General features: G+C 51.2%; 5 protein-coding genes across 5 annotated transcripts; 3 read left to right on the forward strand and 2 right to left on the reverse strand.

Moving 5' to 3' along the window:
- Nucleotides 1–358: 358 nt before the first annotated feature.
- PC9H_000565 (uncharacterized protein) lies at nucleotides 359–1,624 on the reverse strand (the record flags this gene model as incomplete). Its single annotated transcript, XM_036770220.1, has 6 exons — nucleotides 359–418; nucleotides 551–784; nucleotides 838–938; nucleotides 995–1,415; nucleotides 1,473–1,543; nucleotides 1,594–1,624. 6 exons carry the CDS (start codon nucleotides 1,622–1,624, stop codon nucleotides 359–361), a joined length of 918 nt encoding a protein of 305 aa, XP_036636065.1.
- Nucleotides 1,625–1,814: 190 nt separating this feature from the next.
- On the forward strand, nucleotides 1,815–3,102 carry PC9H_000566 (uncharacterized protein; the record flags this gene model as incomplete). Its single annotated transcript, XM_036770221.1, has 7 exons — nucleotides 1,815–2,084; nucleotides 2,138–2,251; nucleotides 2,311–2,403; nucleotides 2,458–2,586; nucleotides 2,639–2,767; nucleotides 2,820–2,941; nucleotides 2,991–3,102. The coding sequence occupies 7 exons, from the start codon at nucleotides 1,815–1,817 to the stop codon at nucleotides 3,100–3,102; spliced, it is 969 nt and encodes a 322-aa protein (XP_036636066.1).
- Nucleotides 3,103–8,476: 5,374 nt separating this feature from the next.
- On the reverse strand, nucleotides 8,477–12,249 carry PC9H_000567 (uncharacterized protein; the record flags this gene model as incomplete). Its single annotated transcript, XM_036770222.1, has 13 exons — nucleotides 8,477–8,512; nucleotides 8,559–8,852; nucleotides 8,911–9,075; nucleotides 9,130–9,430; nucleotides 9,483–9,592; nucleotides 9,645–10,000; nucleotides 10,055–10,318; nucleotides 10,368–10,879; nucleotides 10,932–11,001; nucleotides 11,059–11,299; nucleotides 11,357–11,802; nucleotides 11,855–11,941; nucleotides 11,994–12,249. 13 exons carry the CDS (start codon nucleotides 12,247–12,249, stop codon nucleotides 8,477–8,479), a joined length of 3,138 nt encoding a protein of 1,045 aa, XP_036636067.1.
- A 108-nt stretch (nucleotides 12,250–12,357) lies between these two features.
- PC9H_000568 (uncharacterized protein) lies at nucleotides 12,358–13,599 on the forward strand (the record flags this gene model as incomplete). The annotated part of the gene is made up of 3 exons (XM_036770223.1): nucleotides 12,358–12,446; nucleotides 12,497–12,831; nucleotides 12,890–13,599. The coding sequence occupies 3 exons, from the start codon at nucleotides 12,358–12,360 to the stop codon at nucleotides 13,597–13,599; spliced, it is 1,134 nt and encodes a 377-aa protein (XP_036636068.1).
- Nucleotides 13,600–13,909: 310 nt separating this feature from the next.
- On the forward strand, nucleotides 13,910–16,247 carry PC9H_000569 (uncharacterized protein; the record flags this gene model as incomplete). Its single annotated transcript, XM_036770224.1, has 4 exons — nucleotides 13,910–14,604; nucleotides 14,654–14,840; nucleotides 14,892–15,108; nucleotides 15,166–16,247. The coding sequence occupies 4 exons, from the start codon at nucleotides 13,910–13,912 to the stop codon at nucleotides 16,245–16,247; spliced, it is 2,181 nt and encodes a 726-aa protein (XP_036636069.1).
- Between the last annotated feature and the right edge of the window lie 570 nt (nucleotides 16,248–16,817).

Consider the following 16,817-nt stretch of genomic DNA (forward strand, 5'->3'; position numbering starts at 1 on the left):
ATCAGGCCGGCTTGCTCAGCGGAGGAGAAACGGTCCCAAATGGGAAGCCGAGGAATGATGTCGTCGAAGGAGATGTTGGGCATCAGGAAGTAGTGGCGCCGTCAAGTGGAATTGACGAATCCTAGAGGGGGGGTGATGTTATGGCCCGGTCTGATCCGAACAATTATCTTTTCCTATATCTTATCTAAACGCGCAAAGACGCGCCTATTACTAATTCTCATTACCATACCTTAGTAAGATCCTCACGTCTAACACATGTCCGCAGTACATTACCAAGCTCCTCATGGAATCGGTGCGCGTTCCATGGAAAGACGGCTGCAGTAGGCATGTAGTAGTACACGAGGGTTATGCATGTATTTTAGTATTTAAGTACCAATAACATACCCGAGAACGCTAGCTCGTTCTCTTGGGATTTCCGCTAGTAATAGTGAGAACTAAGTCAACTAAGCTACTTCATCTATTCTTTTGGTTTTAGTATTCTTGTAGGAGCCACGTTAGTCTTTGACTAGTGTCGCCCTAACATAAGTCGCACAATTGATTTCGTACTTACCAATGCTAATAATTTTGCCGGATGGTTAACAAAGAAATGGTTTCCCAAAGATGATGTATGATGCTCAGGTGCGAGGCACATATCACGGAACATTTTCTCCTGCTTTCTGCGCAAGCAACTGAAACTGGGTACGTCCGGGGCACCGCATTCACGCATCACCCAAAGGATAGCCTTGAGCTGATCGTCCGATAGCCGCAAGCGTGGTAGGTTGTCAAGCAAATCAACCATGAACATCTACCACTTTCAGTACGTTTGTTTCTACTGCGATGGGTAAACATATGACTCACTGTCTTCGAGCCATGCGGTTTCCATTCATCATTGCTCGATGCCTCCATGTCTTCCTCTGGCACAAAAGGATCTTCCTCCCCCTCTTCCAAGTCATCAATTCCTGATGACATGTTCATGAGGTCAATGGAAGATGGTGGTATCCGCTTTTGTTCTCACCGAGCAGCTGAAAGGCAGTTTCCAAAGCTGTCACATTGGTGTCATCTTCATCAAGAACATCCATGTCAGTGATGGACGTCGACATCTGGCCAAATATTGTATGGTCTTCGAGCAGTCCAATGCTTTCGATTTGCTCATGAAGGTCGTGGCGAGCATCAGCAATCCTGTCGAGAACATTGCCAGCCGAGAACTGCATTTCATTGCCATCATGGTCCAAATATTCCGTCCCGTGCATCTGCACATCTTCAAATGTATTTTCCATCAAAGACAGGCTTTGATTACCAGGCCGGTGAGTATCATCCACAGACCCCGTATATCTGCTGATCGCAGGGAGAGTAATTGGCGCAGTGTTAGACGATGAACCCCTCCCAGGGTTATCTATTGCACTCTTGGTTGCCATAGCAGCAGCCTTTGCAGTGGCCTATCTATGGGCTTCGGTTTTGAGGTGTGACGATTTCGACGTTCGCTTTATTATCACATTCCGTGTGGCTGACTTGGTGCAAATCTGGCAGAGAATATGTGAAGGTGAGCCAGTGACCTCCACAAATCCTGGTATGACAATGAGTAAAGATTTATCTTCATCAAATTCACGGACTCACCTTCTGGTAGTTTTTGACGCTCTGCAGGCATAACACGACTTGTGCAAATGCAACGCGACGCGATGCTGGAAATTCGAAACTCAAGACCAGCACGTGATCCCGTTTTTCCGCTGGGGTTTGTTCGAAATTCTTTTCCAAGTTCTTCCCTCTCTCTTCCACTTCGCATTTTCCTCTTTTCATTTCGTTCTTTTGTTTCTCAACCTTTCTTTAAACTCATTCTCATGGCTCCACCTGCACTCTCAGATATTCTCAATTCTTCATCCCCGTCACCCCCTTCCAGTCCCGGGCTGTCGCTGACTCACCGTCGACGAAGCTCATCTGTCATGACCACTGCCCCGGAGTCTGATGAACTCACTCATTCGGACTCTGGTCATGATCAAACTCAATCCCTGAAGCGACCTGCGGAGGACCTCGATCAGTTTGCTGATGCGCTCAGCCGCAATGTCAGGTTGAAAACGTCGCAGAAGGATGAGCTGAAGCAGTTTGTTCTGGTGATTTCAATGTATCACCAGATGCTTTACATTCTCACTGAAATTCTCAACAGCTTTCCGAGGCTCAGCAACAAGTTTGGCTGGCTGCCCAGCTGATCAAAGTGGTTGATGTTCTCAACACGCTTGAAGCTCCCGACACCATATATCAGATTCCGACCACAATGGAGGTAAGTAACCCTCTGCTTTTTTGTTCAAGCCATTTGAAACTTACTCGTTGGTATTGCAGCGCCGTATCGAGCTTTACACATACCTTGTTCTGGTTTCGCCCACAACGTCGGTTTACGTCATGAATGCTGGTGGCCCTCTGAGCCTCATTCTTGTTCATAAACATCTTTTGTTGGACTCCGTGACATTTCTGACAGATTTTCAACAGGATCATATGGAGACAGTTCCCTCGTGGGGTCTCACTCCTGAGGTTAAAGCTGACAAGGCTAAGTTTGATGTTGTTTGCTCGCGGATTCGCAACCGGCTCACTCATCGTCGCAACGAAATGAAGACCATGGTATGTGATCAATTATTTCCTTGAGAGTCTTTCCCTGATCACAATGGCATAGATTCGCGACTCTCTGGACACGCCGTGGACGGATATTGTTGCGCTTTGTCATCAGATCCTTGCGATGGGCGACAGGGTGGTTGTCACACTCAAGGTGTCGCTCCAGATGGTTGCTTGGGTGGCTTTCTTGGTGAGCCTTCTTAGGCTTTCATTATTGAACTTGCACTTATCTGTTTTGTAAGCGTGCTGTCTATCGCGATCATATGGGACCAGACAAGAAAGTTGACAAGTATTGGCGCCTCGTTGATACACAGCTGAAAGAGGTCAGAGATACCACTAATGGCGATACAAAGAAGCTATCCCGGTGAGTCGCCAATGTGTTGTTTGTGCCACATCTTTACTGACTTCACCAGTTTCTTTGCAAAGGTTTTAACGCATGACCGGGAAGCCTACGGCAACCCGTCGATCGATGATCTCGAGCTTACATCGCCTGGCGCCTTTGACGATCCTCCCCAGCGCCGCTGATGTGTCAATAACGGACTGGACCTGACTGGATGATCATTTACTTTTCAACTAGCCCCACACCTTTAATGTAAGGGGACACTCCTATTTTACACTCCTATTTTCCCCTTTTCCCCTGTCCTGTCCCCTTCCTCCTCGTCCCTTTCCTCTTTCTTTCATTCCCTTTCCTTTCCTTTCGTCCCCTTTCCTTTCCGCTTCCCCTTCCGTTCACCCCCTTCGCATCCGAGCCTCGTCCGGTGACTCCGAAGTCTTCCCGCGCTTCGGACCCTTCGGACGCCTCGGACTCGCTCGGACTCGCTTGGACTCGCTCGGACTCATAGATACACTTCGGGGCTCGTCCGGGCTACCTCCATCTTCCTTTCCCACTTCGTTATTCCTTGTCCCCACTCCCCCAGGTCGCTGGCACGGCTCCTGTACATTCCCCTTCCACTTCATTATCACATGCCCCCTCGTACCTTGTGATATTCGTTCGTACCTGTGGCTGGTGTACTGTACAGTTACCCTTCATTCCTCTCACGCTACTACAGTATATACTTCGCTTCCTAGCATGGAGAATCCCATCCTGTTCTCTTTGGATTCTCCCTCTGCTAGGCCTGCGCTGTCGGCCATCTTGAGGTTGCCCTTACATTTAATGATTCTTAATTCATATTCATACCACATTCATTTAGTACAAATTAGCAAGTCCGTAGATCACAATGTCAATGAATCAAGCACAATATGTGCATTTTGAATTCCCCGCAGCGTGAACTGGCATCTCGCTTCAAATAGTCCCATCGAGCGCCCGGATGATCAAAAGCATCTCCTTGTCGTGTATTTCATAGTTCCGCTCCGCAGCCTGTAGACTTTTAGAGTAGAATGCGACAGGATGCCATTTACCATCATCCGGATCCAGTTGCGACAAGACTGCACCCGTAGCGTAGTCCGACGAGTCCGCTTCAACTCGGTATGGCCGATCCTCCTTCGGAAAGACAAGAACAGGTTCCGAAGTGATCAGCTCTTTGATCCGAAGAAATGCGGATTGAGCGGAGTCGTTCCACTGCCATTCCTTCGCGCAAGTGAGGTCAAAGAGAGGCCGGGCGATATGCGAGTAGTCCTTGATGAAGCGGTGGTAGAAGTTGACGAACCCGAGGAAGGATTGGAGTTCAGTCCGAGTCCGAGGGGTTGGCCAGTCCGCAACTCCGGAGACCTTCACAGGGTCCATCTCGATCTTACCCTCGGAGATGACGACTCCGAGATACTCCACCTTGGTCTGCTCGAAATCGCACTTGTCCGCTCGGAGGAAGAGCTTGTTCCGCTGGAGGATCTCTAGGACACGCTTGAGAACCCGGTGATGCTCTTCGTGCGTCTTGGTGTAGATCAGGATGTCGTCCAGATAGATAATAACCACACCTTCCATAATGAGCTCCCGGAACAAGTCGTTCATCATGGTCTGGAAGGTAGACGGGCTGTTGGTCAATCCGAAGAATATCACCAAAGGTTCGAAGAGTCCGCGCGTAGTCCGAAATGCGGCCTTCCACTCGTCACCCTCCTTGATCCGGACATTGTTGAAACCCCACCGGACGTCAAGCTTGGAGAAGTAGCGAGCATTCTGGAGTTTGTCCACCAAGTCCGAGATGAGCGGAAGTGGGTACCGATTCTTGACCGTCATGTTGTTGAGCTTCCGGTAGTCCTGGACCAAGCGGAGCGATCCGTCCTTCTTCTTAACAAAGAACACTGGGGCAGCCATGGGCGACTTGCTGGGGCGGATCCGGCCAGTCCGGAGATTTTCTTCCAGGAATTCATCCAGCTGTTTCTGCTCCGCCGGGGACAGCGGGTAGCACTTGGTAGAGGTCGGTTCCGCTCCATCCAGTAGCTCAATGGCATGGTCCCACGGACGCGGCATGGGCAGTTCATCAAAGGACTCCTTTGCAAAGACGTCCTTGAATTCCTGGAGGAAGTCCGGGACTGCGCTGTTCCGAGGATCGTGGGGTTTGTTGCGCTGGAAAGCCAATGCAAGGCGCTGCGAGACTGTCTCCGAAGCCCGGATATGTCCTTCCCGAAGACTCCGAAGGTACTCCGGAGTCGGAGGAGGAATAGCCACAAAGATACGGTCACCCCTCTCAAGTCCGGAGTTGTCCGGAGTTGTAGCATTGTCATCCTCATCATCATCCTCGCAGTCCTGAAGCTCTGGGAGATCGTCCGAGTGCAGTTCCTCAACCCTTGGCATCGGACCCGTACGACACTCCCGGAGTCGCACGGACTCCTTGCGTCGGGTCAGCTTGTCATGGCGGAACTCCTTCCGACAGGTGTCGCATCCGGACGGACAGCGGCTCATGGTCACCTCCTTTGTCTGCCAGTCAATCTCGGGGTTGTGCTTCCGAAGCCAGGTGTATCCGAGGATGATGTCCTGCCGTCCAATGTTAGTGACTGCGAAAAGCATCCGTTCCGTGTGATCCTTGAACCGGAGTACAAGGTCCACGACTTCGGAGATAGATCCGTTCTCATTTGGTGATCCGTCAACGTTGAAGACCGGAATCGGAGCGGACAGCTTGCGTCGGGTGAAACCATGGGCATCAGCAAAGCACGGATGCATGAAGACTCCGGTGGCTCCGCAGTCCACCAGGGCCTGCAGGGTGCATCTGTGTTGTGTATCCGTGCTCTGCACTTCAACGGGTATATCTAGCGAAAGCTTGCCGGGCAGCGCGGAGATCTTATAGCTACTGGGTAGCCGCCGTTCCCACTGCGGGCGAAACCTTCGGAGTGTGCGGATTGTAACCGGAGTTGCTTGCTTAACGTCGGACGAATCATCGGAGTGATTGGAATCGTCTATTTCGTCTACGCTAAGACAAGCAAATCGGTTATTTACCAACGAGGTCGCACTGATCACTCGTTGGTCCGGACAAAATCCGCCGTGTCCGATTCCTCAACCGGGGCCGTTCCCTCATCGTCTATTCCTTCCGAAGTCCCCGTACTTTCTACAACGTCGGCCGCGGTCAAGAGATCTTCAATGGCGGACATCCGCTCCTCGGTGGTCATGAACCGGACGTCGTACCGGAGTGGGCACTCGCGAGACATGTGACCGGGCTTGCCGCATCGGTAGCAGAGCTGTGAGGTGGCAGGTCGGGAGCGGGTGTGGTCGACGTCCATGGGGACGCCGGGTGAGAGAGCCTTCGGAGGGGGCGGAGGTTGGAAACGGGGTTGCAGAGGCGGGAGCTGAGTCCGAGGCGTGGGGAGCACACCCGCAGGAGTCCGAGCGACTCCGGAGCTGGCTGCTGGTCGGACGAGGGATCCGGAGTGTCCGGAGTTTCCGGAGTGCACGCCAAAGTGGAAGGATTGGTTAGCAGCACGGTTGTCAGCAACCCGCTGTGCTGCCTTGTACCATTCCTCGAAGTCATCCTCGTCCGGACAGTCTGCGGACTCGGCAACGCGGCTCTGGAGGATGGAGTCCAATCCACGACGGAACTTCATTGTGATGTTGGAGCCCTCAGTGTATCCGGACTGGTCTACAAGGTCCCAGAACTCGTCGAGGTACTCCTGGAAAGTCCGGCGGCCTTGGTGGTACCGGGTGGACTCCAGTTTTAGCATGGCAGCTTTGCGTTCCCGATCCGGAAGGAAGCGAGTCCGGAACTCGGTTGCAAAGGCGGCCCAGGATGCGAAGTACGGATCCTTCGGACTCCGGAGCACCATGTCCGCGTACTCCTTAGCTCGATCCTTCTGGAAAAAGGAGAGACACCAGAGGATTTTGGCCTGCTCGGTCGGAAAGTGGTCCGGACAGAGCTGGAAGTAGATGGAGCATGCATTGTAGAACGCGCGACCATCCTTGCGGTTTCCGTCGAAGATCGGGGGAGAGGCGGGCTTCAAGCGGGAACGCGGGGTGTTTTCGGATCGACTCGGGGCATGCTGGGAGGCTTCGGTGCCCCTCAGCTCGGAGTCCGGAGTCGTTTTCGGAGTAGTCGGACGGGGTGTTAAGAGGAGTCCTTCAATTCGGGCGAGTGTATCCTGGATGGAACTGATTTGGGTTTGGTGTTTGTACGTCTGAGCCCACAACGTCTGCAAAGTCTCGGAGTCCGGTCCTGAAGCGACTGGCTCGGATGGCGGGATCTGGCTGGAGGCGCCCGGCATTTCGGAGTCGTCAGGGGAGCGAGGGATGGAGTTCCTTGGGTCCTCAGAGGTGGGTGGGAGTAGCAGGAGAGCGTCCGGAATGTCTGCAAAACCGGAGAGACGTCGAGAACAAGTCCGGAGTGGCGCAGGACGTTTTCCGTAGGGCTCTGGTGCCAGGATGGGAGATCCTGTTCTGCTGTAAGGGCAACCTCGAGATGGCCGACAGCGCAGGCCTAGCAGAGGGAGAATCCAAAGAGATGAATAAGACTAACTACAATACATGAGAGAGCTGCTCACCTAGCAGAGGGAGAATCCAAAGAGAACAGGATGGGGATTCTCCATGCTAGGAAGCGAAGTATATACTGTAGTAGCGTGGGAGGAGTGAAGGGTAACTGTACAGTACACCAGCCACAGGTCTGAACGAATATCACAAGGTACGAGGAAACATGTGATAATGAAGTGGAAGGGGAATGTACAGGAGTCGTGCCAGCGACCTGGGGAAGTGGGGACAAGGAATGACGAAGTGGGAAAGGAGAGTGGAGGTAGCCTGGATGAGTCCCAAAGTGTATAGACGAGTCCGAGCGTATCCGAGGCGTCCGAGCGAGTCCGAGGCGAGTCCGAAGTGTCCGAAGTGCGGGAAGACTCCGGAGTCACCGGACGCGGCTCGGATGCGAAAGGAGTGGGTGGAAAGGAAGTGGAAAGGAAAGGGAGCAAAAAGGAACGAAGGGGAATGAAGGGAATGTAGGTAAGAGTCCATGGAATGAAGGAAAGGAGAGAAAATAGGAGTGTCCCCTTACAGCAGCATCAAAGCTGAAGCCAAGTCCTGTGTGCTCCGCTCGTCCGCGCTCCCACACTCCCCACGTGTTCCTGTGCCTCTGTACAGACGAGCCAGGAGGCCCCTTGACATGGTCCTTAACAAAATACTAACTAACACCTGTATGTAGTGAGGCTAGTATGTAAGTACATGTGTACATGAAACATGTAACAGAGTAATCCTAGTACTCCGCACCATGCATAAGCCTTGAGGGCGGAGCCTGAGGGATTCCAAAGGTCCGGGTATCCGAAAAGGGCGTAGGGGGACCCCTAAGGGGGCGTGAGGACTGGTGTATGACAATTACCCATAGAAGAGAAGCTGCAGAACAAGGTTGGAATCTTTTTGTATGGATAACAAAATAGAAATACATACAATCCTAAGATAATAAAGATAGTAGTGATTTGAAAAGCAAATGTAGATAGAGGAGTTATACAGATGATCAAGGCGAGAGCCGACATTTCTTCCTCGGAGAATCAGGAAGTTCTACACAATCGAAGACCACTCTCTTGCGCAGTGAGTCTGGTGATATGGGTGTTGATATTGGTAGCTGAAGGGAGGAGTGTACCGGAAGTTCATCGTCCTCTTCATCTTCATCCCATCCATCTACTTTGTTGTCGGCGACAAGTGGTCTTACTCTGGCATCCGAATCAATTACGATTGAGGTGTCCTGATCGGTTGCTTGCTTGCAAGAGGAAGCAGTGACGCTGTTCCTCTTTGCCCTTGAAACTCGTTTGCCACTATGCGGCGCAGTCTTGAGCGTAGCTTTGCTCCTGCCTTTCCCATTGGGTGGTTTCCCAGACTCATAGACACGGCAAAGTTCGACCCCCACCCCGACATTTAGCAGAGCATCCATCCAAAGCTAGATAGAAGGCAATGTTAGTTGGAGTAGAGTCGGAGGCTCGGGGATATCAATGTACCTTCTGATTCTCTCGTTCAGTGTCACCCGGCCCTTTAACTTCGACGAGTTTGCATTCCTTCGTTGTTGGATTCCACACGATCAGATCTGGGACGCCGCTACTCCGTCCGCTGTAATCCTCGCAGAAAAGGCGGCATATCCCTGCCAAAGCTGTACCACCAAGACACTATTGTCCATTCGGTCAATAGCCACGAGAGAGAGGACGGCTGTAGTCACTGACCTCTGCAATCTCAATGAGATCGGAGCACTCGCAGAGGTCCCAGCTCATACCCACACACCACGTTTTCTTCTCTCGATGCATCTTGTCATGCTTCTCGATGATATCTTTCGCCCATCCTCCGCGAATTTCCTTTAATCGAACATCTACAATGTCCTTCCGAGCGTAGTAGAATATCTCATCGCGTAGGTCGAGAGGCTCCGTCTGGTAGGGCGTCTCGAACGCGCCCGGTACATCCCAGAATATGATGTCCCAGAACAGCAGGGCGAAGAGTGTGGTCAGAATGCTTGTCTCGGAATGAAAGCTGAAAGATTGTGTGAACATGAAGAAACGAAGGATGGAGTTGAGGAACGTACCCTTTGAAGCCTTGCCGCTCGTAATATTGTAAAGCACGAGTCTCCACATTGACTTCGTCGCCGCCTCTGCCTACCCATACAGACTTGCCTACCCACTTCGCGACTGGATTCTACAAGGAAGGTTCAGTGTTGAGCTTCACAGCCTGAAAAGGTGCCAGCTACCTTAGTCTTCGAGGGAGAGGTCTGAGAACACGAAGGAGACGGTGTTATGAGAGCGCCGAGTCCTCTCGACCGAGCTGACTGGGGCGTGTCCGTAAGGGTCATTTGATGATATGTCCGCTTGGCAGGCGTCGCGGGAATCACAGAGTTCTCCTTGTCTTTGTCTTCGGTGTGGGGAATGTGCTGTCCGTTGGCGTCGAATAAGAATTTGTTGCCATTGCGAGTCCTGACGCGGAGGGCTTCAAGTTCGACGACCTTGGGTTTGCTCAGCTGCCCTTCGCATTTACTTCGCTCGGCTTCTGGTATGTGCAGCTGCTTCTCGAGTCGCTCAAGTCTGCGGAAAAGGGACGGCCTATATACTAGGACATTCACCGGATCAGGCATGATGATGTTGCGTTATCGAGCGAACACACCTAGAACTGTATCTTCATCGTTCAGGGCTTCTACAACTCCTTCTCTCGTCCGCGACAGTCCGTCCTCTTTGACTATATCGTCGAAAATATCCCACATATAGCGTGATATCAGTATGGCTCGACGTTCGTACCATTTCGCTCGTTTACCCCTCAACCAAACCTTCTGGTTCAGAAGTTCCTCTATTATACGATACTCGAGTTTGTAGTCTTTGAGCGGCCCGAAGCTTTCGGTGGCCTTTGACACCATCCGAGTGTAGACATATCCTGTACAAGGTAATTAGCTACGCATAGCGAGTTCCGAAAGCAGTCATACCGGATTCAAACCTCTCTAAGCCGATACGCGGGGGTTCATCATCATCCTTGGGTTCAACTAGGTCCTTCGCGTTGCGTAGCGTCAGAAGAACTCTCCACTTCGGGTAGATTTCCTGCACAAATAGCTCCTTGACTTGTTTCCCTCGCGCCTGCCTCGAAGAATCTTCAAGTATTTCCTCCTCGTAATCACTATCTATCTCATCGTCTAGTTTCTTGCGTGATGACGAAGCTACCGGGCTCTTTGCTGGGCTCTTCGCTGGGGTCGCTAAAGCTTTCGCGGGGTTTGGAGTAGCGGGTGGGGGCTTGTTAGTGCTTGGAGATGACGGGAGGGGAACCTGTTGGTCGATTAGCGACTCGATGCGCGCATGTATTTGCAGGGCCTTGTAGTAATCAAGGAAATCGTCCCTGTCGGCCCAGACGCCCGTGGTACGTTTGAAGGCGTATCGAGTGTATGTCCTCTTCTTGAATGCAGTCAAGAGCGCGGGAAGGGCAATGGACTTCGGTAATTCGGTGCTAGCGCGAGGAATAAGGCTCCTACTCGACCACAAAATAGAAGGATCCCTACCTCCTAAATGCGATTATATTTATTCGCATCAGCAGATCGAATATGTCGGGATTTAAGCGGACACATTTAGCTGCGGGCAATAGTGTCAGCTCAATTATAATGAAGCTTGGACAGAAATCTGATGTACTCAGTTGCTTGAGAGCCAGGCCTCGCAATACAAGTTCTTGGGAGGGCGGCTTAATCGGTTTGAAGGGGAGTTTATTCTGTCGTAGCGGTGGTGGTTTGGGGTGTTTCGATGTAATTATGAATCCTAGGGTACTCTGTCGTAGATGTGAGCTATTATTCGGCTTCTTGACAGGAGATGATTCGAAGGGAATTGTAGATTGTTTCGAAGAGCGATTTATCAGAAGAGCTATAATCTCAGCTTTCTGAAAATATATCTCAGTATAAGTCATGCACACCCTCATGAAAGATATACCGCATACCGTCAGCTTTCCAACCTTTACCTTCATTTCCTTTGCTACCGCCTTGAGCTGCTCGACCTTTAAGCAGTTAAGCATCTCCAATAATGTCATAACTTTCTCATTTTGACAGAAGTAGGAGTAATCGTGGCCAGGAGCGTTTGGCAGAGACGATGAAGGCGTAGTCGTTGTCGTGCGCGTTTCCGAGGACGAAACTGGCGCAAAGTCTTCGTCAGAATCGAGCGTGAGGTCAATGCAGTCAGGTTCGGGCTCCTGTTTGATATCAGGTTCAATATCCATTTCAACCTCAGGAGAGGATGTATCGAAGGAGGGTTTGGTGTAGGTGAGTTCGTCTATCGCTTCAACGAGACCTTCCCCAACTTCCTTCTTCAGATTCTGGAGTTTCGGCACTGAATACCACTGGCCAGGTTTGCGCAGAGCGAGTCGTGCAAGCAAGAAGCGCGAGTTATCTACGTATCGGTCAGTGCCGCAGCGACACCCACAGAGCGATTTAATGCTTACAGGAAATATGACTGAATTTACCAATGACATCCCATTCCTCTTCAGAAAGGAGGCAATACTCGTACTCATTGACGATATTTATCATTTCTGAGTGATATAGCGTTCGAAGGGTACGTTTATTTCGCTGGAACAGACATACCCTCAAATATTCGAAGATATACTGACGGCCTCCTTTCCTCCTGGTTCTCCGACCGGCATTTGTCGTCAATCTCATCCAACACTGCTTCTATGCGCTCGAGGTTAACTTCGTCGAGAGGATCGTTCTCCTGTATATCCTCGTCTACGTCCATGTTGAGGGAGCCTTTGGCGAATTGCCTTGTATTGGTGGGCTCAGGGTTGGTGGGAGAGGGTTTCAGATTCAGGCGCGTCGCCGCGCGGTTGGTCACAAGAAGCATGACCCAGTGACTTCGTGACTCGAGCTTTGCTCCTGGCGCTTATTGATGTGACTATTTCCTGCGTCGGTCACAGAAGTCACACATCAAAATTTCGCCTCTCATCGACTCATGGACTCTACCGCTGTATGTGGAGTGATCAACGAGGTCTCTCGCAGTATCGCTTCTGTTCGGGAGTGCATCAAGGACCTGCATGAAAAGTATGTTGGTGGTCTGAGCTTTAGCCGAAATTATACTTATTATATTCCAGGCAGAATGGTACGGACCTTGATACGAAGGACGGTATATCACTGCTCACATTGAAGAACCATGTCATGGTGTCATATCTTCAATCCTTGCTATTGGTCTCGTCTCGCCGTGCCTTGGGACATTCGCTCGTGGACAGACAACCTTCATCTCAACCATTCAGCGATCCCGTCCGCTCTGCCAGAGGATCCAATGCTGGAGATCTTGTTGACTCAATGATTGAAAACCGAGTTGTTTTAGAGAAAATCAAAGTTCTAGAAACCAGAATGAGATATCAAATTGACAAGCTAGTCAAGCTTGCGGAACAGTCTCCTGACACTGCGGAAAGTGCTGCTGACGGTCAGTATATATATCCCCGGCTTGATCGTCAACGAACTTATGACCAACTACTATATAGATCCTTTGGCATTCCGACCCAATCCCCAGAACCTCGTACAAGTTGACGGGGACGGTGCTGGGAATGACCGCAATAAGGACCGTGATCACTCAGAGGACGAAGATATCTACCGCCCACCTCGTCTTGCACCTACGCCTTACATTGAGACCGCCAAAGATAAAAGAGCTAAGCGTCTGCCTGCGCCAAGTGCACTCACGTCTCTCCTCGACATCGATCCCTCTCGGCCGCACATGGAGACCACCTCTGGCCTGGGGACTACGCCTTCACTCACCTCCGCTCGTGCTCGCGAACTTAATCGCATCACCGAGTATGAAGAAGAGAATTTCACCCGTCTAATGATGAAAAAGAAAGACCACATACGTCGGCTTCGTGACGAGGAAGACATCGCTTTGGGTGGAAGTGCTAGTGTTGGTGGAAGTTCGGGCAAAACGCGTCGGCGTGGCGGTGGATTCGAAGATGAGTTCAACGACGTGCTGAAGAATGTGGGCAAATCTAGAGGAGCGTTTGACAGGGACGGCTACGAGCAACTGAGGGAGAGAGGGAAGAAGGGCGATATTCTGGAACGGAGTCGCTCGAAACCGAAGTCACGAAACTCCGGGACAGACGAGGTCGGAGAAGAGACTGGAGATTCCGGGCGTAAGAGGAAACGCAGTAGGTTCGAGGCTGACATGAAGTCAACGAAGAAAAAGCTCGCCAGATCCCGCAAGTAGCTGGATATACATAGTAATTGTACACCCAACGAAGGAGCGCAGAAGGATTGGGATCGGCTCGGCGGTGGAATGAGGATGTTACAGGGGAGGTGCTCTATTAAATCCATCTTTCCATACTATGGCAAGAGTATTTTAGTTGCTCTGACTTACTGGGACTTTAATTTCGAAGTCTGAATCATAATGTGCAAGTCGCAATTGTCACGGTCACGTTACTACCGTGTCGACTTTGGTTGCTGCTGTTTGGCTTGAAGTCGAACCATTGACCCCTGAGTGTGGCGATCTGCACTTGCTCCCAATTCTCATCTCGACAATGCTCGCAGTCAGTACAGCCGGCGCGCTCCTCATCGCCGAACCACATTCTCTCAAACGCGACACCGTTACCCCTCTCATTGATCTTTCTATTTCTCCAAACTCATGCGCTTGGGCCAATGGCTCAACTGTATACCTTTCTTCGGACGAAGCGATATATCGGTACGACTGCGTGGCAGGATCTCTGGATCCTGTTATGTCCTTAGCTGAGCCGAATTCGCGAGTGCTGGTGAAGGACGGTTCCAGCCTTATTGTCAGTGATGGAAGGAAGGTTCACGTTGTGGATGTGAAGGGAAAGACTACACAGACACTCGAGTCACATACTTCCGTCATTTCTTCGATATCTTTGTCCAACGATGCCTCACTTCTGGCGAGCGCTACATCGGCCGTTGTCCATGTCTATAACTTGGCTACAGGTTCTAATTCAGTACTAAGGGGACTGGCTCTGGCAGGCCAGAGTATTGGGGCATGCGCGTTCCACTCACATTCACGGACGAGGCTTCTCCTTGGAATCGGACGGCAATTCGTCGTCTACGACACCACCCGCCCATCTAGCCCGGTGAAAACGATTCCGTTAGACACCTCTAGTTCCGGAGATATCAACGCGATCAGTTCAAGTCCTTTCAGCAAATCATTGGTAGCCGTATCAACGACCGGCGGCTACCTCGGTCTCATAGACCTTGAGAAAGAGAAAGGGTGTGTTGTATCATTGCCAACTCGTTGTGCATGAAATGACCTAGCATAGATTATTCCGTACTCTCAATCTCGGTGTGGCAGTCCCCTCCATGTCTTTTTCTCAAGATGGAGCGTCGGTATACCTCGGCACTTGCGATGGGCGGCTGCTCGTGGTTGACTTACGCGCTTTGGAAAAGCCACCCAAAGAAGTAACGGTTAATCCAGACAGCAAGCCGATCACGGCCATTGCAATACAGGTACGAAAACTGACCTACGTTTGCGGCACAATATATTTATTACTTTACTAGAGTAAGTCTCAAGCTCAAGAAGCCCTCAAGAAGGACAAAGTAGCCAGCACAAGCAAGGTAACTACTTCATCGAGAGGTGCTATATCCCACAAGACTACTCCGAAGTCCCCCTCGAAACCATTGTCATCGAAGAAGTCGAAAACTCCCGCAATGGTGGACGCGAAGGCATGCAGTCAGCCTGAAGAAACGAAAGGCCTAAACGATAGTCAGATATCTGGTGAGTGATGGTGATGTAGGATCCCTTGGGATGCAATCAGGCTTACAACGACATCAGTACAACTGGAAACCCTGTCTGCATTCAAAGCGCCCTCGAAGTCGAAGGTTTCTACCACGAAGGCTGATTCACCTAAAGTGTCAAAAGCAAAGACACTTACTTCCTTAGGCTCTCCTAGCCGAACTACAGCCAGTGCCAGACCCGCGAAAGTATCTTCCCCGAGTAAACTCAGCAAGGATGGGCCCCGGAAGCCCAGGACGATGCCAACAGGTTCTCGCGCCCGATTACCAGCAGAAAATCTCCCATCTAGCTCCTCCCAACTGAGCGTCCCTTCAGAACAGGATTCTCGCCCGAGGTCCAGGCAAAGTGTAATTTCCTCAGCCAGCCGAACGGTGTCTTCCACCTCTACCACGGGGCCGTCCACCGGCTCGCGCGTTTCCAGCATGACTTCAGCGCGTTCCGCCTCGTCTTTATCGTCTCGAATCACATCTTCGGCGACTTCGAGCAAGCAGACCAGGAAGGTTAGCCGAACCAGCACACGAATGACTAGTCGGACGCCCTCGCCGGATCTGCCAGGTGTAACTGCTGATCCCGCTACACCGATTCCAGCAGCGCGAAAGAGGGCCGCGCTCGGTGTGCTAGGACTGGGTACACCCGAAGTCAACCGATGGATTGAGGCAGGGAATGGTGGAGGCGAAGCCGAGGCACGGAAGGACAAGGGGAAAGGGAAGGCTGTTGGGTTCCAGGAAACTCTTGATACATTCGAAGACGGAGACGAGGGGGAGGATGACAAAGAGAATGAGTGCAGTCTCGTTATATCACCACTTCGCCGGGGCAAGCCAGCACAACACGATTGGGCGGCCGCGTCACCCACAAGATTTGCTATGCCATCGTCTCCAGGTGTACCCACAACCGGGCCTGCCCACGAGCTTCTACGAACTATTGTCAAAGATGTCATGTGCGATTTCCAGCAGGAGTCGCGGAACGAGATGGTAGGACTTCATCTCGACATGCTTCGTATGGGACGGAACTGGAAAAAAGATATGAAGGAGATGATGGAGTATATGGGCAGCTTGAAGGCGCTTCAGGAGGAAAATCTTAGACTCAGAGAAGAAAACGAACGTTTAAGAAGGGGTTACTAAGTAGCATTAGGCTGTGATGTATATCCTTTTGTAAAGGTGTATTGGGTACATACAAGTGTCCTCGTATATTTATGACAAGCAGAGAGCATGCAGACGACCCATGGGTTTACAGGACTACCTACGCCTTACTATCAGGGGTGCCAGGTCCCGCAGTTCCCTTTGAATTAGTTCCTTTTATCGATCTCTTATCCTTTTGAGGCCGATGTAATTCTGCGTGACGAGGAGAGATTCGTAGATTCTTTTCACCAGGAATAATACACGCACGATTATCCTCCCAGTATACTCGCTATAATACGTCCCCATCGCGTCTCTCGTCCAAAACAGATATTGACGCGAAATACGGCAACGCTCCCGCAAGGGCGCCCGTAAACGCTGCGGCGAGCATCAAAGACAACAGTAATATAACGACACTTGGCGTAGGCATGTAGAACTGGGCAATGATGATGTGCGCAGACGGATTGATGAACAAGACATGTACCAGGATCATCGGGCAACCTACCCCTGTAATCAGCACTGGGCCTCTAAGAACGGGAGGGGTTCCAGGGGCTTACTTATATTTATCCATATTAC

The sequence above is a fragment of the Pleurotus ostreatus genome, assembly GCF_014466165.1.
Source record: "Pleurotus ostreatus strain PC9 chromosome Unknown scaffold_1, whole genome shotgun sequence".
In the NCBI taxonomy this organism is placed as follows: domain Eukaryota; kingdom Fungi; phylum Basidiomycota; class Agaricomycetes; order Agaricales; family Pleurotaceae; genus Pleurotus; species Pleurotus ostreatus.